Source organism: Bubalus kerabau, chromosome 20, assembly GCF_029407905.1.
Source record: "Bubalus kerabau isolate K-KA32 ecotype Philippines breed swamp buffalo chromosome 20, PCC_UOA_SB_1v2, whole genome shotgun sequence".
Taxonomy (NCBI): Eukaryota; Metazoa; Chordata; class Mammalia; order Artiodactyla; family Bovidae; genus Bubalus; species Bubalus kerabau.
In genome coordinates, this window is record NC_073643.1 from 9,158,069 (window position 1) to 9,182,813 (window position 24,745).

General features: G+C 45.6%; 1 protein-coding gene across 5 annotated transcripts in view; it reads right to left on the reverse strand.

Moving 5' to 3' along the window:
- GLB1 (galactosidase beta 1) overlaps nt 1-24,745 on the reverse strand; it is a 102,681-nt gene that overhangs the window by 60,445 nt on the left and 17,491 nt on the right. For all 5 annotated transcript variants that reach the window (XM_055558209.1, XM_055558205.1, XM_055558207.1 and 2 more), the window contains exons 2-6: nt 16,031-16,200; nt 14,211-14,361; nt 13,606-13,666; nt 12,317-12,411; nt 4,516-4,696 (exon numbers count right to left, since the gene is read on the reverse strand). In XM_055558209.1, coding sequence (XP_055414184.1) covers nt 4,516-4,696; nt 12,317-12,411; nt 13,606-13,666; nt 14,211-14,361; nt 16,031-16,200 — 658 coding nt within the window. The remainder of the gene's footprint in view (nt 1-4,515; nt 4,697-12,316; nt 12,412-13,605; nt 13,667-14,210; nt 14,362-16,030; nt 16,201-24,745) is intronic.

Below are 24,745 nucleotides of genomic sequence, written 5' to 3' on the forward strand. Positions count from 1 at the left end.
CCCATGTGCTGCCACTCCTGAAGCCCATGCACCTAGAGCCCACAACAAGAGAAGCCACCTCAATGAGAAGCCCGGGTACCACAACGAACAGTGGCCCCCGCTCGCTGCAACCATAGAAAGCCCATGTGCAGCAATGAAGACCCAGCTCAGTTGAAAATAAATTAATAAAATGAAAAAAAAAAAAAAAAGATTCCTTTGCAGGACTTGAGCCTCAGGCTCCCTGCCCTCCCTCATACCCCTGTGGGCCTGCACACCTCCAAGCCAGCCTTAGGTGAGGACTGCTTCAGGTGGGGACTCAGATCATACATTCGATAGACTGTGGGGACCACAGAATGATGTTTCCTTTGTGAACAGTGTCTGGGCCTCTCCTGACTGCATTCCTCTGGGAGATCATGACACAGGCCTTGTGCTTCCTCTGTGGCCCCAGAGCCTAGACACACAGCTGGTGTGCAGCTTTCTTCACTCAGGTATCTGGTTGACTGAGCTGCTCCCTACACGACGACCCTGCTTTGAACATACTTCCTGGTAGCCTCCACAGCAGCATATGCATCACAGTGCCACAAATTAGAACCAGACACAGAACAACAGACTGGTTCCAAATTGGGAAAGGAGTACGTCAAGGCTGTATATTGTCGCCCTGCTTATTTAACTTATATGCAGAGTACATCATGAGAAACGCTGGACTGGAAGAAACACAAGCTGGAATCAAGATTGCCAGGAGAAATATCAATAACCTCAGATATGCAGATGACACCACCCCTACAGCAGAAAGCGAAGAACTAAAGAGCCTCTTGATGAAAGTGAAAGAGGAGAGTGAAAAAGCTGGTTTAAAACTCAGCATTCAAAAAACTAAGATCACAGCATCTGGTCCTATCACTTCATGGCAAATAGATGGGGAAACAGTGGAAACAGTGGCTGACTTTATTTTTTGGGCTCCAAAATCACTGCACATAGTGACTGCCACCATGAAATTAAAAGATGCTTGATCCTTGGAAGAAAAGTTTACCAACCTAGACAGCATATTAAAAAGCAGAGACTTACTTTGCTGCCAAAGGTCTGTCTAGTCAAAGTTATGGTTTTTCCAGTAGTCATGGATGGATGTGAGAGTTGGACCATAAAGAAAACTGAGCACCAAAGAATTGATGCTTTTGAACTGTGGTATTGGAGAAGACTCTTCAGCGTCCCTTGGACTGCAAGGAGATCCAACCAGTCCATCCTAAAGGAGATCAGTCCTGAATATTCATTGGAAGGACTGATACTGAAGCTGAAGCTCCAGTCCTTTGGCCACTGATGCAAAGAACTGACTCATTGGAAAAGACCCTAATGTTGGGAAAGATTGAAGACAGGAGGAGAAGGGACGACAGAGGATGAAATGGTTGGATGGCATCACCGACTCAATGGACAGACACTTGAGCAAGGTCTGGGAGATGGTGAGGAACAGGGAGGCCTGGTGTGCTGCAGTCCATGGGGTCGTAAAGAGTTGGACATGACTGAGCAACTGAACAACAACAAATTAACAAATCAAAGGGACACACTGTGCTCTAATTACATTTATCCCAAGTCACAGAGTACACTCTGTATTTTAATTTGTACATCTCAAGCCACTCCAGACCACTTGTGCTCAATTTTTGTCTTTTGAAGTGTTCCATTAGGATGTCTATGTCTCATCTTGCGTCCCACATCTTCTGTTCTCCCCACCTCCTCTAAAAAGAGAAAGGGTTTCTCCACAGAGAACTAATGAGCACGAACAGCATCTCTCCAGCCAGAGTTGAGGACACCCTGGCCCACCCTGCACTGTCCAGTTCCTGCAGGTAACCCAGAGTGCCAGCACACCAGCCCAGTCTCCAAATAACCCCTTGCCATCGGACAAGTCTTGGGCTTCTCTGCGAGGCTAGCTCTCAGGAGAGAAAGCGATGATCAAGAAAGAGTGGAATTTCATTTACTTTATGGCTGTAAATTTCTCACTATTAACTAAGCATTAGGTGGTTTCTAGATTTTTTAATTTTTATTGGAGTATAGTTGATTTACAGTGTTTTGACAGTTTCAGGTGTACAGCAAAGCGAATCAGTTATACGTATACATATATCTACTCTCTTACTTTTTTTAGGTTCTTTTCTCACATATCCCTCCTCCCGCCTTATCCCTTGATAACCATGTTTGTTTTCTACATCTGTGACTCTATTCCTATTTTGTAAGTTCATTTATACCCCTGCCCTTTTTTTTTAGATTCCACATATAAGTGATATCATGTGCCATCTGTCTCTCTGTACCTGACTTACTTCACTCAGTATGACAATCTCTGGGTGCATCCACGTTGCTGCATATGGCATTATTTCACTCTTTTATGGCTAATATCCCACTGCATGTGTGCACTATGTCTGGTTTATCCATTCCTCTGCTGATGGGCATTTAGGTTGCTTCTGTGTCCTGGCTATTGTAGACAGTGCTGCACTTCACGCTGGGGGCGCATGCATCTTTTTGAATTCTAGTTTTCTTTTGCTCTAACCTCAGGAGTGGGATTGCTGGATCGTATGGAAGTTTTAGTTTTTAAGGAACCTCTATACTGTTCTCCATAATGGCTGTTACCAACTTACATTGCCACCAAGAGTGTAAGAGGATTCCCTTTGCTCCACACCTTCTCAGCATCTACTGCTTGTAAATTCTAGATGAGGGCCACTCTGATTGGTGTGAGGTGATACTTCATGGTAGTTTTCACTTACATTTCTGTAATTGTTAATATTAGTGATGTTGAACCTCTTTTCATGTGCTTTTGACCATTTGCATGTCCTCTTTGGAAAGATGTCTATTTAGATCTCTTCTCCATTTCTTAATTGGGTTACTTGGTGGTTTTTTTTTTTTTTTTGGCTTCAGATCTTGAAACCTGCTGTCAAGAGCCTCTCCTGGGATCTGAGCCCAGGCACTGCCCCTCTCCCACTGCAGGAAATGAAGCCGCCACCACCCCCCGCTGCAGGCACACTGGCCTTGAGTGTCTGTCTTTGAACCCACAGCGGTAGCAACCATGCTGTCACCCCACACACAAATAACACTTATAACTAACTTGTGATAATCCTCGATTTGTTCCTCCCAACAGAAAAATGCTGTGCTTTTTCATCGCTGTGTTAGGAAATGCGCCAAAACAGGAGGAAACCAGCATGCCACTTCCTGTGCAGCCCTTTGTAGATGACTTACTTCATCACCGAATGATCTGAGCAATGTACCATGTTTCTAGAAACACTCAGTTCACTCGGAGCCAGTTATCTCTTTGTTTGTAGTGGAGAAGAATTTCTTTAAAAATGCAACTTCAGTCTGAACATCCTTCTCTACAGAAGGCAATGCTGGACGTGTGTCTCCTCCCTCAGACAAGACAACGGTGGGGTCTTTATGCTACTTGAAGAGCTGGTCTTCTGGGCGAGTGGGGTAACGTTTTATTTTGAAATCATTCCAAATTTATAGGAAAACTGTGAGAATAATACAAAGAGCTTACTTTCCCTTCACCCAGGTTCCCCAATTGTTAACATTCTACCACATTCATTGGTTTTTTTCCTCTCTATATAAATATGCACATTTTTTTTTTCTGAGCCATTTGAGAATAAGTTGTAGACAGGATGGTCCTTTACCCCTAAATACTTCAGCATATATCCCCTAAAGAGCAAGAGCATTCTTTAAATAAATACGACACAATGATACAAAAAAAAAAAAAGGAAATTAACACGGATAGAATATCATTATCTAAAGGCTTTATTCAAAGATTTCAATTGTCTCAATAATGTCCTTGATAATAACAACAGCCAAAACAAACAGAAAAAAAGTCCAGGACCCTTTTCAGGATCACATTGCACTTAACCGTGATGCCTTTTAGAAAAGCCGCTCTGAACCCACGTGAAGACCTCTTAATGTCGTTGCACCCTGAGCACCCCAGCCATGCCTTCATGGGCAGAACCTCAGTGGCTCACGCAGCATGAATGCGTCAGGAAAGACGATTCTTTGCAGGATCTACCAAACCACCTCCGGCCCATCACAGTTCCCAGTGTTATGAGTTATACAGAAAGAAGACGGAAGGGCCAGGCATGTTCTCTGCACTCCAGAGCTGACCTCAGAGTTCACCGTGGCCTCAACCCGGCCCAAGCATCCAGCCACGACTTGCGGGGATGGGGCGGTGAGGGGGCAGGTGCAGACAAGACCAGCACGTCCCAGACACAGCCCGAAAGGTGGCGCTCCTCCAGGTAGGGGAAGCCCTGGCAGCAGCCCCTAAGAAAACAGGACCCCAGGCTGCAGCCAGCTCCGCCAGGGCTGGAAACAGAGCCTGTGTCCTAAGGGCCAACCCAGCTGACATCAAACCATCTCCGTCATCAAGGGGTGCTTTATAAAGTATTCTATTTCACCGTTACAAATAAAGGAAAATTGGGGAAATCCTATTCAATATGCCCATGCCACTTAAACAATAGCTGCTTAGAGCAATTGACTGAGTAGAAGGCCCAGATCCGCCCGCCGAGCTGGGTTTCTGCAGACACCAACCTGGGCTGAAGTCCACGGTGGCGTAGAGCCCCTGGAGCGCCCCACACTGCAGCAACCTCTCATTCACCCCGTCCGTGGTGAACAGAAGCACATCCTCACCCAGGTGGTCATGGAAACGCTTCTGTAGGAAACGCAAGTAGTCGTAATCACAGGAGAGGTAGCTGCCATATTCATTTTCAACCTGCAAGTTTAAAAAAGAGGAGGGGATAAAAATCAGAAGACTCCAACGTTCTAAGGCAAACTGTTGTTTGGAGAAAATCCTCGAGCCTCTCTGAGATGAAGAGGCTTAGTGGTCCCCTCCCCCTAAATATCTCCTACACTTGATCCTCAAAACTCATTTTCTAAAGAGCAACTCAGTATAAAAACCTAAGCCTGTGAGTCACAAGTAAGACCCAATGCAGCCAAATGAATAAATAAATAAATATTAGAAAAAAATCTTAGAGGTATAGAGTTTAATGAAGGAAGCAGGACACTAAAAAAATACATATAATACAACTTCCCGAACAGAAAATCCAAACCAGTCAAAACCAAACTATACGTGTGGGTGTGCGGATAGTTGGTTGGTAGAAGTGTAAAAAAAATCAAGAAGCTGATGGTCATGAAAGTCAGGACAGTGAGAAAAAGTAGAGCATGATCAGGAAACTTCTAGGGTCCTGGTGTGCATTTCCCATCTTGGGTGGTCATTCTGTGGCTGTTCTCTCCACAATGCTTCCTTCATTGCACATTAATGTGTGTGTTACAGCTCACGATTTTACAAAAATTTAAGAACTCCCCAAACATAAAAATTTCAACTGGCACACAACACAAAACAAACTTCTGTGATACAAGGAATACGTTGTCTTTGAACATGAGCATAAGAAACCGAGAGCCCCCAAGAAGGGATAGTTAGGGAGTTTGGGATTAGCATGTACACACGGCTATATTTAAAATGGATAACCAAGAAAAACCTGCTGTACAGCACAGGGAACTCTGCTTAATGTTATGTGGCAGCCTGGCTGGCAGGGGAGAATGGGGGAGAGTGGATCCATGTATATCTGAGTCCCTTTGCTGTGTACTTGAAACTACCACAACATTGCTAAACTCCAAAATAAAAAGTTAAAAGAAAATGAAACCGTGAGCCCCCAGAAAACAGGTGTTCAGCCTGAGGGAAGCCGGGAGAGGAGGTTAACGGAGCTTCCCCAGAGGGGTTGCCCGAGGAGGCTCTAGACAGAAAGGCACTGGTCAAGGAGGCGAGACAGGTGGAGAGCGCTGCTCAGAGAGCAGGCTGTTTGCAGAACTGCTGGCAGCTCCAGGAAGCCTGTGGACACAGTCGGGGTGTGGGGAGGGGTGGGGAGTGCTGCAGAGGAACCCAATACCACCGTTACTGTCTAAAAGCGCTACCTTCCAAATGGCTTAATGCGTGATGGCTTTCTCAGCAAGAATCCCTCTGACTATACTGTCATGGTGTGGGTTCAAAACGTAAAACGGGGACCTCCCGGGTGGTCCAGTGAGTAAGACTCCAGGCTTCCAACGCAGGGGACACAGGTTCAAGCCCTAGTCGGAGAACTAGGATTCTATATGCCTCCAGGTACAGCAAATAAAATAACATAAAAATGTTCTGGGACTTCCCTGGTGGTCCAGTGGTTAAGAATCTACCCGCCAAAGCAGGAGACGTGGGTTCAATCCCTGTCCTGGAAATATTCCACATGGCACGAGGCGGCTGAGCCTATGGGCCACAACTCCTGAAGCCTGCGTGCCCTCGAGCCTGCGCTCCGCAAGAAGAGAAGCCACCGCGATGAGAAGCCCGTGCGCCACGACCAGAGAGAGCCTGTGCACGGCAACAGAGACCCAGCACAGCCAAAAGAATACACTGTCTTTTAAATGCTCTTAGAAGAAGAAAAACAGGCAGTAGTAGCCAGTACCAAGGGCTTCACAGGGCATGAAGCCGTCCTGAAAAAAGGAGGTGTTTCCACTCAGAGCAGGACACGCTCCTTGGGAGACTGATCCTGATACCCTGATGACCTGATCCTGATCAGCAGCCCCTTTGAAAATAAATGAAATAAATCTTAAGAAAAGCTTCATAAATACTGGCAAGGTACATTCCGCCTCATTTTCTTTTTCCTCCTTTTAATTAAGAGCTATTTATAGGGACCTCCCTGGTGGTCCCATGCTCAAGACTCTGTGCTCCCAATGCAGGGGGCATAGGTTCAATCCCTGGTTGGGGAACTAAGATCCCACAGGCTGCACAACACAGCCAAAAAGAAGAAAACAGGTACTTATATGGCTCTGTTTTCCTTCATCATCTGGCTGCCAAGAAGTTCAGAGCTAACTTAAAGGTCAGCTGTAGCAACAAAGTGGGCTCACAGCCTCTGCACCCCGAGTTCTTTTCTGGCCATGCCCAAGCTGACATCGTTGATCTTCACTTACTTTTTCAAGCCTCGTTTATCCATTAACATCATTATATTACAGTAAAATATAGGAGGGTATTTTAAACAGGATTGTAATTCATGCATACACATAATTTGGTTTGCTTTTTAGAGAAAGAGAGAAAAGCTCCACGTTGGCAAGGCAGCTCAGCGCTGCGGTCACAGGCACAGACATCAAAGGCCCAGAGCCCTCGTGCAAATCTCAGCTCTGCCTCTTCTCATCCATGTGGCTCCGCCTGTAAACTGTCTGTCTGTCTGTCAGAGTGGGGTGTGCCTTTCCCACTGGGCTGCACGAGGAGTCCCTGAGCCGATACACGATACCTGGCACCTTGTGAGGGCTCAAAATGCTGGCAACAAAGCGTATATTCAAGTTCTCTATCATTGCCAAGGAGGGGAAAGGAGAGGCGGGGCAGGTGAGAGGAGAAACATACAGAAAAGGGCTTGAAAGACACACAGAAGAAGTCGAAGTGAGATTCCGAGGAACACTGATTTTCCTGGAGCAGGAGTCTGCTAACTTCTTCAATTAAGGGCCAGACAGTAAACACAGGGGCTTCTGGGGCGTAAGTCTCTGTCTCAGCTACTCGAGTGCGTTATTGTGGTGCCCGAGCACCCAAGACGGTGCGTAAACGGCCATGTGCCAATGGCACCGATTTACCACAACGGGCAGGGGCCCACCGCAGCGTGCAGACACTTGCTCTAGGATAATCATCTCACCCCGTGAGCTCCGAAGTCCCCTACGTACGAACCTTCAAGTTGTGCACTGTCCAAGATGTGAATGTGCCCAGAGAAAGGATGAAGAGAAGCAAGAGGAAGATGAAGAAACTGAAGAACCGAAAAGATTCACAATGCAGGGAAATGGCAAGGGCATTTGCTTTATTTGAGGAGCCACTGTTTAGTTTTCGAGGCACGGGACCCAAATGTAGAACAGTTCACAAAGGCTGCAGGAGCTGTTCAGAATGCAATCTACCATTGTCATCTATGATGAGAACAAAAGGGCTACGACCTAGATATCACTGGATCATTTTCCAAGAGGGTAGACAGAATTGTTTGTCTATGACAAACCTAGACAGGATTGAAAAGCAGAGATATTACTTTGCTGACAATGGTTTGTATAGTCAAAGTTATGGTTTCTTCCAGTAGTCATGTACGGATGTGAGAGTTGGACTATAAAGAAGGCTGAGCACCAAAGAATTGATGCTTTCAAACTGTGGTCCTGAAGAAGAGTCTTGAGAGTCTTTTGGACAGCATGAAGATCAAACTAGTCAATCCTAAAGGAAATCAACCCAGAATATTCATTGGAAGCACTGAGGCTGAAACTGAAACTCCAACACTTTGGCCACCTGATGCAAAGAGCCGACTCACTGGAAAAGATCCTGATACTGGAAAAGATTGAAGGCAGGAGGAGAAGGAGGCGACAGAGGAGGAGATCATTGGGTGGCATCACTGACACAATGGACATGACTTTGAGCAAATTCCAAGAGATGGTGAAAGACAGGGAACCTGGAGTGCTGCAGTCCATGGGGTCACAGAGAGTCGGACACGACTGAGCAACTGAACGACAACAACAGACAGAATTGATCCACCAAGGAACCAGAACCCGTACCATCAACATCAGGCATGGATCAAATCAAGGCTTGTACTCTGTCCCTATTGCTGATGATTCTTCAGCTCCACCATCTCCCGCCTCGTCTCCCTTCTCCAGTCAGTTGCTCTTCTTGCCTGTTCGCTTGATGCCAACGCCTGTGTGCCAGTTGTTAGGCACTGTACTGCAAGATTGAACATGTTTTCTTTTTTGTGTTTGTTTTTTAATGTGTTATTTGTGTGGAAAGTATTATAAACTTATTACAGTACAGTACCATACAGCCAATTGTGTTAGTTGGGTACTTGGGCTAACTTCGTTGGACTTAGGAACAAATTAGACTTAGGAACGTGCTCTTGGAATGAAACTCGTTCATACATAGGGGATTTACTGTAAAGCAACAAAGACATTTTCAGTTGTTGACCTTCCAAAACAACAGGTATAAACAGAGGGGGTCCCTCATGACGAGTGCCCCACAAATTAGGTTGTAGGGTAGAAGGCCCCCATTCCTGATTACCAAGGGGCAAAAGGATTAGCTGGGATTTGAGCATGCAGAGAGATGTGGGGAGAAGAAAGAGGAGGAAACTCAGTTCCCTGGCAGGACCCAGAGTTAAGTTCATGTCACCTGAGGTTGCCAGTGATGGATACAGGAGGAAACACACCCAGCGTCCAGCCCTCTAAATCAGTCAACTTTGCTCTCCTGTGCAGAGTTTGTATTTGATGACATTTTGAAAGTCAAAGTGAAAGTGTTAGTCACTCAGTCGTGTCCAACTCTGTGCTCCATGGACTGTGCTCCGCTGGGCTCCTCTGTCCATGGAATTCTCCAGGCAAGAATACTGGAGTGGACTGCCATTCCCTTCTCCAGGGATGACATTTTAGTGGCTTTCAATAACCAAAAGATACGGAAAACTTGTGAGTGAAAACGAAAGTGATTTAGGGGGGACTTCCCTGGGGGTCCAGTGGCTAAGACCCCTTAGTCCCAATGCAGGGGGCCTGGGTGTGATCCCTGGTCAGGGAACTAGATCCCACATGCCCCAGCTAAGAGTTAGCATGCTGTGACTGAAGATCCTGCATGCTGCAACTAAGACCCAGAACAACCAAGTAAATACATAAATTTTTTTTTTTAAAAAGTGACGTAGAAGCAAAGGGCTTTTCAGGTGGCTTAATGGTAAAGAATCTGCCTGTCAATGCTGGAGATGCAAGAGATGTGGGTTTGATCTCTGGGTTGGGAGGATCCCCTGGAGGAGGAAATGGCTACCCACTCCAGTGTTCTTGCCTGGAGAATCCCATGGACAGAGGTGGGCTGTCCATGGGGTAACCTGGTGGGCTACACTCCATGGGGTCACAAAGAGTCAGACTTGACTAAGCGACTAAACAACAACAACAACAACAACAAACTAAAAAACAATGGAAACTGAGGAAAGACTGAGATCAAGAGGAAGGAGGAAGACCCAGCTGGCAGACACATCCAGCTTCAGCCTTGAAATCATCATATAGGAAAATGGGCTCCTATAAGCCTAACTATTTCCACTGTCTCCCCATCTATCTGCCATGAAGTGATGGGACCAGATGCCATGATCTTCGTTTTCTGAATGTTGAGCTCTAAGCCAACTTTTTCACTCTCCTCTTTCACTTTCATCAAGAGGCTTTTTAGTTCCTCTTCACTATCTGCCATAAGGGTGGTGTCATCTGCATATCTGAGGTTATTGATATTTCTCCCGGCAATCTTGATTCCAGCTTGTGCTTCCTCCAGCCCAGCGTTTCTCATGGTGTACTCTGCATATAAGTTAAATAAGCAGGGTGACAATATACAGCCTTGGAGTACTCCTTTCCCGATTTGGAACCAGTCTGTTGTTCCATGTCCAGTTCTAACTATTGCTTCCTGACCTGCATATAGGTTTCTCAAGAGGCAGGTTAGGTGGTCTGGTATTCCCATCTGCAGATGCTGATTGCAGCCATAAAATTAAAAGACGCTTACTCCTTGGAAGGAAAGTTATGACCAACCTAGATAGCATATTCAAAAGCAGAGACATTACTTTGCCAACAAAGGTCTGTCTAGTCAAGGCTATGGTTTGTCCAGTGGTCATGTATGGATGTGAGAGTTGGACTGTGAAGAAAGCTAAGTGCTGAAGAATTGATGCTTTTGAACTGTGGCATTGGAGAAGACTCTTGAGAGTCCCTTGGACTGCAAGGAGATCCAACCAGTCCATTCTGAAGGAGATCAGTCCTGGGATTTCTTTGGAAGGACTAATGCTGAAGCTGAAACTCCAATACTTTGGCCACCTGATGTGAAGGGTTGACTCATTGGAAAAGACCCTGATGCTGGGAGGGATTGGGGGCAGGAGGAGAAGGGGGCGACAGAGGATGAGATGGCTGGATGGCATCACCGATTCGATGGACATGAATTTGGGTAAACTCCGGGAGTTGGTGATGGACAGGGAGGCCTGGCGTTCTGGGATTTATGGGGTCACAAAGAGTCGGACACGACCGAGCAACTGAACTGAACTGAACTGAAGCTTAACTGGTACAGACTCAGGACAGGTGGGGGCCAGTGAATGCTACCAGCAGTACATCCCTCTGGGAATAGCAGCCTGGCCTTTCTCTACCACGCAATGTCAGAACAGGCACCCTGGTCAGCCCTGCCCTCTTGCTGCAACCTGCATATTTGTTTGTTAGGTTTTTTGGGGGGAGTGGGGCTATCCCACACAGCTTGTGGGATCTTAATTCCCTGACCAGGGGGTGAACCCAGGCCACAGCAGTGACAGTGCAGAGTCCTAACCACTGGACCGCCACGGAGCCCCTTACAGCCTGGATCTTAAGTGCACAGAAGTGGCCAGGCTCCCTCCCCACAATGATCACCCCTACAAACAGTGAACAGTGCTGGTCCCAAGTGCTGGCCCACATTCCCTTAGGGAGCGCTGCACACATCCCATGCTGGTCCGGGACACAGCCAGTTTTACATAACATACTCTCTGCAGTAAGAGAACCCTTGCAAAATGACCAACAGACATGGTTTTGTTGGACCTAAGTCATTTCACAAACATAGAAAATCAATGCAGGTCAAGTGAACCGATCTTTCTCTTGGAACACCCTTGGCACATGACATACTCCTCCTTCTACCAGTCACTGCCAAGAGGAAAACACATGGAAGAAGGAAGGTGAGGGCAGGAAGTGGGAGAAAAAAACACAGTGGCCCCAGCTCACTGCATCCTCTTTCCACACCCATAGGAACCGACGGCCGAGGCAATACAGACACCAAAGCGGGTCGGTCCGGGCTGCGTCCCTGCAGCCAGAAGGCGCTGTGGGAGCAGAGAGGAGCCAGGCTGCAATCCTAACTGCCACCTGCCAGCTGCGTGACCTTGGCCAAGTCACTTAACCTCTTTGGCGACGGTGGCTGGGATAAATGAATGGCATCTGTAGGGCGGCCAGCACAGAGTCTCACACAGAGAGCATTCAAAAATGGTAAAGCCCCCTCAAAATGCAATTTAAATCAAAGTACCATCTGTGGCATTGCCTCTTGGAGATAGACATAGGATGATAAACAGCAAGGACCTTACTGTAGAGCCCAGGGAACTATATTCAACATCTTGTAATAACCTATATTGGAAAAGAATCTATATTTGTATATAAAACCAAATGATGTTGCTGGACACCTGAAACTTACATAACATAGCAAATCAACTACACTTCAGTTCTAAAAACTAAAAAGAAAAAAAAAAAGAAAGAAAGAGTCACATGTAGCTCCCATCTGCTTCACTCCCATATACTGTGTGGATAAATGGAAACCTTCCCCTACCAGCCCGGGCTCCATGATTACCTGCACTGTTATAATCGGGCCTCCATTCTTATAGAGGAGGGGCCTCATCTTGGGCAGAAGGACCCCCAGCCACTTGTCCACAGCCGCAAGGTAATCTGGAAAACAACCAGGTTTAACACCATCACACACCTTTTTACTACAAAGAGGCACCATGCAGCCTGTTATCCTGAGGCTGGCAGCAGAGATCGAACAGACTGATTCAACCACTACCTTCTGAAACGGGGGTGTCACATGTACCGCAAGTCTGATAAAAGCTGTCCTGCCTGGAGTTGTCTGCTCAGCAGAGCCTTCAGAGGACCAGTGTGCCTGGTATCGGCCCCTGCCGCTAGGGCCACAAGCCTGTAGCACAGGAGGCATCTGCCCATGTTTGTTGAATGACTGAGTGATGGGTCCTTCTCTGTCACAGCTGAGTTTTAAAAAAATTAAGTTCTAATCAACTATACATTTACACTGTCAATTGGGGATAAGTATGCAGTTCACAAAGCTGCTGTAAGTATTAAATGAGATGGTACATGGGAAAATACTAATAATATACTAAGAGTGTAAAACGTGCGGGTAATACGCTGAGAAGAAAAGCCACACAGAGCATAATGTACTAGCCTTTTATACAGCAGATTTAATCATTGTTAGCTGCTCTTATGACCAGCTTCATCCCCAAGAGAAATGAAGTCTTCAGAAGACAGAAAAGCAGCTAAGAACTCTACTCAGTACCCTGCAATGACCTACATGGAAAAAGAATCTCAAAAATACACATAACTGATTCACTACGCTGTACAGCAGAAAATAACACCACACTGTAAGTCAACTATACGCCAGCAAAAATAAATACAGCGAATCGGGGCCTGCAGACTGATCAGGGTTTATAGCTAGATAAGGGGAAAAACCTAACACTCACAGATCACCCTGTAAAAGTAGACGAAGAGAGATCCAGTGACGCCACCACAGAAACTACGTCTGCCCTTCTGGTTAGCTGGGAGTCATCCCCCAAGTCACAGACTGAGAATGGAGGCAGAGACAGCATTCAAGTCAATCAGTCAACCGCAAATAGGGCCCAGTGCTAACTCAAAGAGTTACCAAGGCATCGACAAGATCTAGTTGAGTTGTCCAAACAATCCTTCTTTCTTACACACTCAGCGTCTGGTGGAGAATGATGGACACCCACACTTCTACTAAACTTTCAGAAGCATTCACCCAGGAGTACCCCAGCCTTTGAAATATTGTATCTGACCCTTTGGATATAAAGTATCTGAACTTTCTTAAATTCTCTTACAACATCTCTAACAACTCACCTGGATCGGAAGAACGGAGAACAATAGATTTTTTCTCCAATAGCCAAGCAGGTAATCCTCCCTAGGATGGGGAAACAAGCAAACAAACAAAAAAAAGAAACCACTTTAAGGTCTTAGGGGAGATAGAAATTATTAATACTACTAGCAGTGAGAGTAAAGAAAAAATGTGTCATGGAGAATGGGTATTTGAACTAGGCTTTCTGGTTTGTAACTTTCAGGGCAATTACAGATTGTAAACATAATAAAAAATAAGATCACTCTGCATGAATGCAGTGTTTTGAGAATCAAAGATTTTTCTATAGATTACTCCACTGAACCTCATGTCTACCCTGTAGGGCAGACAGAGGCCACTTCATGAACTGCTCTTAACAGATGAGGAAGCCGACTTCTGTCTGTGACCACCAGGAGGAGGACCCATAACTTCTCACCCCTCCCTGTTCCTCTCTGCCTGGCCACCACCTAAGGTAAAAGACACCTGGGCTTTCTCAGCTACAGGCCTGTGCTATCTGGAATGAGACTTATCCACACCGCTTTCATTCCCTTTCCCCCAGAGCCCCCCGTCTGTCCACGCACCAGGCAGACGAGGCCAGGTTAGCCACACTCACCATGTCCCACTCTGCACAGATGTAGGGTCCAGGCCTCAGGATGACCAGCAGTCCCAGCTCATGTGCCAGCTGAATGAAATGTTCCACATCATGGTCCCCGGAGAAATTGTACCGTCCAGGCTGCAGCTCATGGAAGTTCCAGGCCACGTACCTGCCAAGACGCACACAGCCCCTTCCTGAAAATAGCTCAAAATTCCAGGTGTCCCATACATATTTCCGAACCACTCTGCAAAACTATAAACCCACAGGGCATACACAGACATCTTCCTAAGGCAGCCTCTTGAGAAAAAACTCTTGTTTTGAGTTTTCACGGCAGCTACCCAGATAATCAAACTTGCGGGGACACTTAAGTGTGTGCGCCACAAAGGATGGCCGTTCCTATTTAATGCTTGATTAAAAAAAAAAAATATATATATATATATATATACATATGGAGTTCCCTGGTTGCCTAGTGGTTAGGATTCCAGGCTTTCACTGACAGGGCTGGGATTCAATATCTGGCTGGGGAACTGAGATCCTGCAAGCCGCATGGCGTGGCCAAAAAACAAAAAATACATAGTTACATGGACACAAACTTCTACTGTGTAAAAATTATATATGCCTGTGTAAGGCTTAGGAAAAATGAAAGTATCTGTGTTAAGGTCATAAGCAATATACTTACTTTTTGAAAAATGTTTTTCAATAAAAATGGAAGAGCCTCCAAGCCCTGTGTCCTCCTAACCAAAAATTTTATCAGGAATACCCTGAAGGAGGTAAAGTAACCAAAACTCTGACCAGTTTCCCTGGCTGCCTGCAGCAAGGGACACAAATTTAAATATGAAGCTACCCATTGCCATCACAGAGGTCTCTCTGGTGACCCCTGACTTATGGTTTCAGGGTTTCATGGTTTCCTAGAGCCATTTTGGTCTCCCAGAACTTAGCTTAGTTTTAAAACTTTAATTTTAGGGCTAAAACTACAGACAGGCCCCAGTGGTCCTACAACCAGAAACATGAAGGGGATTCTCCCTAACCATCTGTCCCAGGAATCTGCTGCTGGATTTTCTCATACTTTATCTTTGAAAAGTTATCAGCAATCCACATCAGCAATGCAAAAACCAGAGTGGCCAGCCACCCCAACTTCCTTCTCAATTAGTCATTTTGAAACAAACAGAAGAGATGAGGAGAGATAGTTATTGGGGGTGATTCTGTAACCCTGGGCCATAGAATCACCCCAGCAGAACCACAAAGACAAACTAGGTTTCAGGGATCTACCCAACAAGGCATGTTCCCCTAGGAGCTGAGAGGAGCTACGGCCACCTACAAACACCCTTATCTTTAAATCTCAGCTGGATTTCTGTCCAAAAGCACATGCCTCGGCAAATTTCAGTTTTATCAGCTGCATTCGGTAATAGTGAACTCGGAGAAATGGCATCATCCATGTCGTTTGTCCTGCACACAGCAAATCCTCAATCACTGTTACTTTCCTTTGCCTTTTTAAGCTGATATTCATTTTTATGATTTCTGCTGACAAAGTTCAAGGTTGGAAGAAGTAGTTAACTGTCTAAAGAAGCGACACCCAAGCTCACGACAAACCTCTCCCAGGACACTGTGCATGCTAAGGCATTTCAGTTGTGTCCAACTCTCTGCGACACCGTGGACTGTGGCCTTGCCAGGCTCCTCTGCCCATGGGATTTCCCAGGAAAGAATACTCAAGTGGGATACCAGACCATGTTATTCCCGTTCGGAGGAACGAAACCTCTGCACAGAGAGATGCAGCTCGTCCCCCACTCCAGGTGCGCGTGTCTCTGCCTTGGAGGGGAGCCCAGTGCCCTCCTACTTACGTCTGGATGGCGTTCAGCCCAGCCATCTTCATCTTCAGCAGCCGGTCCTTCCAGTAGAAGCGGGGCACACGGAAATAGTGAATGCTTCCGGAGATGTAGCGGAAGGGCTGGCCATCCTTGAGGAAGCGGTTACGGCGGTAGTCGATCTGGAATGTTCTCTGGGTGGCGTTCTACAGAGCAAGGATTGGACCACATGAGAACTTTCACCCTCAGAAAGCAGATGTTTGGACGGTGATGAGGGACTCCCTACCCATTTAGTTTATGTACGTGCCTGGTTCTGGGCTATAAAACAAACCACTGCTGACTTAGGGCGAGAAGGACCTACACGCAAAGTTCCAGAGGCTGGCACCAGTGTGACAATCAATGGGTGAGATGCTGAAATTACATTACCAAAGAGTTCCCCTGCTACAGGGGACTCCTCTCATACCCAGTGTACTGCAGCGGCAACACACACGTGGATGCACACACATGCACGCACACACACTGCCTCCCCCGCCCCCTGTGGCCGCGCCCTGCTGGAGCCCTGCATCTCCCTCAGCAGGAACGTCACTATGCTGAGAGCAACAGACCAGAAGTCCGAAGCCCTGAAACCGTTTCCTAGCTGCTGCTCCGAGCCCCACCATGACTGAGCATCCTTCTCTAACCCTCTGTCTCTTCATCCATAAAAATGCACGATGCCAGACTAAGTGAACTTGAAGGCAATATCTGCGACCCAGTTTGTGAATCGTGAACTCAATCTGGGTGATCAGAACTTTTTTAAATATAAGAGAGCAGAAAAAATAAAGAAAAAAAATCAGTATTACACATAGTAAAGAGACAAGGGTTATTTAAAAAATTATATTTTATTGAAGTAGTTGATTTACAGTGTTGTATTAATCTTTGCTGTAGATACACATCTTTTTTCATATTCTTTTCTATTATGATTTGCCACAGGATACTGAACATAGTTCTCCGTGCTGTACAGCAGGACCTTGTTGTCTCTGCACTCTCTATATGATAGCTTGTATCTGCTGACCCCAAACTCCCAATCCATTCATCCCTCCCCCAACCCCCTTCTCTTTGGCAACCACAAGTCTCCTCTCTACAAAGATAAGTGTTATTTTATGAAATTTTAGTTATATAGGCATATATAGATTTGCATATGGATGTATATCTCTGCGGTGTTGCAATGTAAGTTGTATTTCTAGAATCAAATCAAATTTCAAGAAACACTGTTTGGGGATCACTGCAGAAGGCGAAATGCTAGGAGTTGAAAGAGAAGACCTCAAAGGGGAGGCCAACTTTTAGGTAAAATAGAACACTGCCCTCTGGTGGACGGAAAAAGGCAGCCACAGACCTCATGAAGCAACAGGACCAGGGTTACAAATTGCTGTTGTTTAGTCACCCACTCCAGTGTTCTTGCCTGGAGCATCCCAGGGACGGGGGAGCCTCGTGGGCTGACGTCTATGGGGTCACACAGAGTCGGACACGACTGACGTGACTTAGCAGCAGCAGCAGCAGTCGCTAAGTCACGTCCAACTCTTTTTCAATACTCTGGACTGTACAACCCACCAAGCTCCTCTATCCATGGGATCTTCCCAGGCAAGAATATTGGAGTGGGCTGCCATTTCCTTCTCTAGTGGACCTTCCCAATCTAAGGCTACAAGAAACCATTTAATTAGTGTCCTCCATTTTTAACAATGGTTATGGCTTTTCCAGTAGTCGATGTGAGAGTTGGACCATAAAGAAAGCTGAGCACCAAAGAACTGATGCTGTTGAGCTGTGGAGCTGGAGAAGACTCTTGAGAGTCCCTTGGGCAGCAAGGAGATCAAATCAGTCAATCCTAAAAGAAATCAACCCTGAATATTCACTGGAAGGACTGATGCTAAAGCTGAAGCTCCAATACTTCTGCCACTTGATTTGAAGAACTGACTCATTGGAAAGGAGACCCTGACACTGGGAAAGATTGAGGGCAGGAGGAGAAGGGGGCGACAGAGAATGAGATGGTTGGATGGCATCATCACCTCAACGGACATGAATTTCAGCAAACTCAGGGAGACAGTGAAGGCCAGGGAAGCCTGGCATGCTACAGTCCATGAGGTTGCAGAGTCAGACCCAACTTAGCGACTGAACAACAACTGTTGGTAAGATTTCTTGTGCATCTTCAGGCATTTTTTTAAAATCTTTTTTTCATAGCAGCATAACAGTCGATGAAACTTTTGAGTGTTGCCCTTGAAGCCGTATCTGGAAACAACCATGAGAGCAGGGGTCCTAGATCACACTTGGCTTGAAATCCAACTAGAGAGTTTAAGCACTGTGACTCTGGGACTTCCGGGGGGTCCAGGGGTGAAGACTCTGCACTTCCACTGCAGGGTAGGTGGACTTGATCCCTGGTTGGGGAACTAAGATCCCGCTTGCTGCAGGCATGGCAAAAAAAAAAAAAAAGCATTGTGACTAAAAGTTAAACAATTCAGAGACTGCTAAGGGACAACTGGAAAGCTTTACTAACCAAAAATAAACAAAAAACTAATTTAAGAATCATTTTTTCAAATGCCAGAGTGTCAATATCCCTTTATGCTTCCAGTAAGCAATGCTTTAATCGCCATCCAAAAACCAGAAACTAACAAAAATATAAAAATTATTTCGTATACCATGCGGCCCAATGGATGATTTTGAAAACATCTCAAAGCATGTATACACCTAAATATCAAATAAAGGTTTCCCACAAGTTCTATGAGTTCAAAGGCAGCTCAGAGGTTGGGGAAATTCTTTAGACTGATAGAAAGGAGGGAGCGACTTCGGGTAGAACTGGGAAGAGGAAAGGGCTGTCTGAAGTCTCCTGGTTGGGGATTTCCTGGCTGTCCAGTGATTAGGAATCTGCACGTTCACAGCTGAGGATGTAGGTTCAATATCTGGTTGGGGAACTAAGATCCCACAAATCTCCTTGTCTAAGAGAAGTAGTTCAGAGAAGTAGGAAACGAGCTTAGAGAGAAGTGTTCTGTGGCTTAATCCCACAGAACAGAGCAGCACCACCATCTCTGCATTCAAACAACCTCAAAATACAACCTAAACATCAACTTAATAACTATTTATAAAAATTACAAACACCTACTATGTGCTGAGTAATAACAGGGGAACCACACAGATGCAGGCGCAGCCCACGTGAAGCTTCTGTCTAGCGAGGAAGAAACTTAAGAATCAACACAATGAGTCCTAGATGATTAAATGAGGATAAAGCCACCAGGTTGTATACCTTAAACATACACAGTTATCCAATTATATCGAGTACAGCTGGGGGATGGGATAAGAGCAGAAGATGGCAACAGTAATAAACAGCTTGTAACCCAGGCCTGGGGGACAAAGAAGAATTTCCCAGAGGAAGGAACACCTCAGATTGTGATTCTCAACCTTGGCTGCACATCAGAATCATCTGCCCAAGCTTTTAAAAATAGCAAAGTCAAACCTCATCGCTCAGGCATGCAGATGTTAATTGATCTTGGGTGGAGCCCAGGCCTTGGCATTTCTTAACACTGCCCAGATGATGCAACGTACAGTCAGTGTTGAGAACGCCTGGTTTAAGCTGAGCCCCAGGATGAAGACGAGTTAGCCAAGGGGAGGTGTAAGGCAAGCAGCAGAAACTGGGAGCCCTGACGGAGAGGGTGCGGCACTCCGGCAGGGAGTGGTGGAACAACACAGATAAAGCACAGTGACAGCTGAAACCGGGAGATGGGAGAGGTCAGACCGAATGAGCTCTGACGGCTCATCCAAGGGCCTGGACTTTATGCTGAGAGCCACAGAGAGCACCTTAAACAGAGGACTGATAGGAGCAGACGTGTGTTTTCAAATACTTGGCACTCTGCTCTTTTCCTGAAATGGCAATCAAGGAAGCAGAGTTGTGGACCCTGGTGGCGGTAACGACAGGTCAGGTGGGCAGGAAGTGGACCCCGCAGAATTCATGGGTTGGTTAGATGCAGGATGGACACAGGGCCTAAGCCAGAGACTCCCACTGGCCCTGGGCAGAAACAACTGAGCCTTTTCTTTAAAAAAGAGAGAGGGACTTCCCTGGTGGTCCAGTGGTTGAAACTCCACACTGCCAATGCAGGGTTCAATCCCTGGTCGGGGAACTAAGATCCCACATGCCATGCAAGGCAGCCAAGAAATCAAAACATATTAAAAAAAATTATTTTTAAAAGAGAGAAACTTAACAGGTATCATCTGGAACAAAAAGACTGCAAGGATATTAACACTTATGAGTTCATAATGATTCACAGAGGGGAAAAAAGAATTCACCAGTCACTTTTGGAGACTGTGAGAGTACCAACTCATTACTCCAAAAATGACAAGCAAAGGGAAAAAGCCAAGCAGGTTATTTCCCTTTTCACAGAAAAAATATATTTCAGGGTAACCAAGAAGTTGACAATGGAGAATTCTTCACAGAATTCTAGCTAATAAATGGCAACAGAATAACAGAATCTGAAAAACATCCTTTCCTAACCTTAAGTGAAATAATAGACTTAAGCTGTAATCATTAGTTCAGTTCAGTCGCTCAGTCGTGTCCAACTCTTCACGACCACATGGACCACAGCACGCCAGGCCTCCCTGTCCATCACCAACTCCTGGAATTTACTCATACTCATCTCCACTGAGTCGGTGATGCCATCCAACCATCTTATCCTCTGTCGTCCCCTTCTCCCCCCGCCTTCAATCTTTCCCAGCATCAGGGTCTTTTCAAATGAATCAGCTCTTCAAATCAGGTGGCCAAAGTATTGGAGTGTCAGTTTCAACATGTCTTTCCAATGAACAGTCAGGACTGATCTCCTTAACGATTGACTGGTCGGATCTCTCTGCAGTCCAAGGGACTCTCAAGAGTCTTCTCCAACACCGCAGTTCAAAACATCAATTCTTCGGTGCTCAGCTTTCTTTATAGTCCAGCTCTCACATCCATACGTGACTACTGGAAAAACCACAGCCTTGACTAGGTGGACCTTTGTTGGTAATCATCAGTATATGCTAATACCATCATCAAGGTTGAAGGAATCTTATAAAGGAGGGATCAGGCAGATGTAATCCCTCTGTTCATGTCAACCTCATGAAAGTGGAACAAGCAGACGTGACTCTCACGTTGTGGTTCAGGAAGATGTACACAGCCCCACCCTGAAGCAGTGCTCATTGTTGAACATTAATCTCAACTGAACCTGAATCTAACACAAGGAAGTAGGAAGCCAAATCCAACATGTGGGACATTTTAAAGTCCAGTGGTAAGAGTTACTCTGAAATGTTGATGGTATTAAAACAAAATAAACTATTTGAAAATAGCACTGCTTGGGAAGGAACATTGGGGCATTTTCTGGGGCAATGGTAACATCCTAGAGCTGAATCAGGGTTTGGGATTACCAGGTGTATGCGTTTGTCAAAACTCATCAAGCAATGGGCTTCCCTGGTGGTCTAGTGGTTAAGAATCCTGTTGCCAATGCAGGGGACGCGGGTCCAATCCCTGCTCCGAGAAGACCCCACATGCCTCATGGCAACCAAACCAGTGCATCACAACTACTGAAGTCTGTGCTTCCACAAGAGAAGCCACCACACTGAGAAGCCCATGCACGGCAACTAGAGAACAGCCCCCACTCGCTGCAACTAGAGAGAGCCTGCACACAGCAATGAAGACCGAGCACAGCCAAAAATAAACAAATCTTAAAAAAAAACCAAAACACTGTTAAATTAAAAAATGTCTCATGCATTTCACTGTATGTAAAGTCGGTAGTAGTGAAAGTTGCTCAGTCATGTCTGACTCTTTGTAATCCCACGAACCATAGCCCGCCAGGTTCCTCTGTCCATGGAGTTCTCCAGGCAAGAATACTGCAGTGGATAGCCATGCCCTTCTCCAGGGGATCTTTCTGACCCAGGGATCGAACCCAGGTCTCCTGCATTGCAGGCAGATTCTTTACTATCTGGGCCACCAGGAAGGCCCATGTAAAGTTTACCTTAAATGGAAAAAGGGCTCTAAACAGATATTGACCTCTAGGTAATGATTTATATGTTGATATATTTCAGAGGAAGTACACTTACGTCCGCAACCGACTCCCAAATGCATTTCCAAAATAAGACAGAGTTGATGGATGCAGTGATGGATGGAGGGATAGACTGACAGTAACATGTTAATGGGAGAATCTGAATGGTGAGGATATGAAATGTTTTCAACTCTCTGTATGTGTGAAAACTTTTCCAAGTGAAATGTTAACACAAATTAAAAAGTTGGGTCAGGAAGAATTGGATAAAGGTGGTCAAAAGGCACAAATTTCCATTTACAAGGTAAATAAGAACCAGAGATGTCATGTACAATATGATGACTCCAGCTAAGAATGCTGCAGGGTCTATAGGAACATTGTTAAGAGAGTAAATTCTAAGAGTTCTCATCATAAGAAAAAATTTTCTTTCTTCTTTCTTTCCTTTTTATTGTATCTGTACGAGAAGAGGGATATTACCACCTACTGTGGCAATCATTTCACAAAATGTAAATGAGTCAGGCATCTTGTTTACCTTAAACTTATACAGGGATGTATGCCAATTATTTCTCAATAAAACTGGGGAAAAAATAAGCTTAAAATGTGAACTCAGGGGACTTTCCTGGCAGTCCAGTGGTTAAGACTCTGTGGCCCCAATGCACAGGGTGTGAGTTCAATCTCTGGTCAGGGAACTAGATCCCACAGGTCACAACTAAAGATCCCAAGTGCCGCAACTAAGAGTTGGCATGGTCAAATAAATATTTTTAATTAAAAAAAAACACACATCTACATCAGCTCCTGTGGATAGTCCCTTGGGAACTCATTGTACTGTATGCTGATAGGGTCTCATCTCAAACTCATCCCTCAAGTCTTTGTGACTTCCCACCACAAAGTCACTGTGGATGGTGACTGCAGCCATGAAATTAAAAGACGCCTGCTCCTTGGAAGCAAAGCTATGACCAACCTAGACAGCGTATTAAAAAGCAGAGACATTACTTTGCTGACAAAGGTCCCTCTAGTCAAAGCTATGGTTTTCCCAGTAGTCATGGATGGATGTGAGCATTGAACCATAAAGAAGGCTGAGCGCCAATGAATTGATGCTTTGAACTGTGGTGTTGGAGAAGACTCTTGAGAGTCCCTTGGACTGCAAGAAGATCCAACCAGTCCATCCTAAAGGAAATCCACCCTGAATATTCATTGGAAGGACTGATGCTGAAGCTGAAGCTCCAATACTTTGGCCATCTGATGCAAAGAGCTGACTCATTGGAAAAGATCCTGGTGCTGGGGAAGACTGACAACAGGAGGGGAATGGAGAGCCAGGATGAGATTGTTGAATGGCATAACTGACTCAGTGGAGCAAACTATCTCCCTTTGAGCAAACTCCAGGAGATAGTGAAGGACAGGGAAGCCTGGCGCGCTGCAGTCCATGAGGTCACAAAGAATTGGACACGACTGAGGAACCAGAGATCAAATTGCCAACATCCTCTGGATCATCGAAAAAGCGAGAGTTCCAGAAAAACATCTAATTCTACTTTATTGACTATGCCAAAGCCTTTGACTGTGTGGATCACAACAAACTGTGGAAAATTCTTAAAGAGATACCAGACCACCTTACCTGCCTCATGAGAAATTCATGTACCTAACATTCCAAGTTCCTATGCAATATTGTTCTTTATAGCATCGGACTTTACTTCCATCACCAGTCACATCCACAATTGGGCACTGTTTTCTCTCTGGCTCCGTCTCTTCGTTCTTTCTGGAGTTATTTCTCCACTTTCCTCCAGCAGCATACTGGGCACCTGCAGACCTGGGGAGTTCATCTTTCGATGTCATACCTTTTTGCCTTTTCCTACTGTTCATGGGGTTCTCAAGGCAAGAACACTGAAGGGGTTTGCCATTCCCTTCTCCAGTGGACCACGTTTTGTCAGAACTCTCCACCATGACCCATCCGTCTTGGGTGGCCCTACACGGCATGGCTCATAGTTTCATTGAGTTAGACAAGGCTGTGGTCCATGTGATCAGTTTGGTTAGTTTTCTGTGATTGTGGTTTTTATCCTGTCTGCCCTCTGATAAGGATAAGAGGCTTATGGAAGCTTCCTGGTGGAAGAGACTGACTGTGAGGGAAACTGGGTCTTCTTGTTCTGATGGGCGGGGCTTTGCTCAATAAATCTTTAATCCAATTTTCTGTGAGAGACTTTATATTTTTGGGCTCCAAAATCACTGCAGATAGTGACTGCAGCCTTGAAATTAAAGATCCTTGCTCCTTGGAAGAAAAGCTATGACCAACATAGACAGCATATTAAAACACAGAGACATTACTTGCTGAAAAAGGTCCATCTAGTCAAATATATGGTTTTTCAGCAGTCATGTATGGATGTGAGAGTTGGACTATAAAGAAAGCTGAGTGCCAAAGAACTCATGCTTGTGAACTGTGGTGTTGGAGAAGACCCTTGAGAGTCCCTTGGACTGCAAGGAAATCCAGCCAGTCCATCCTAAAGGAAATCAGTCCTGAATATTCATTGGAAGGATGATGCTGAAGCTGAAACTCCAAAACTTTGGCCACCTGATGTGAAGAACTGACTCACTAGAAAAGACCCTGATGCTGGGAAAGATTGAAGGCAGGAGGAGAAGGGGATGACAGAGGATGAGATGGTTGGATGGACATGAGTTTGAGCAAGCTCCAGGAGTTGGTGATGGACAGGGAAACCTGGCATGCTGTAGTCCATGGGGTCGC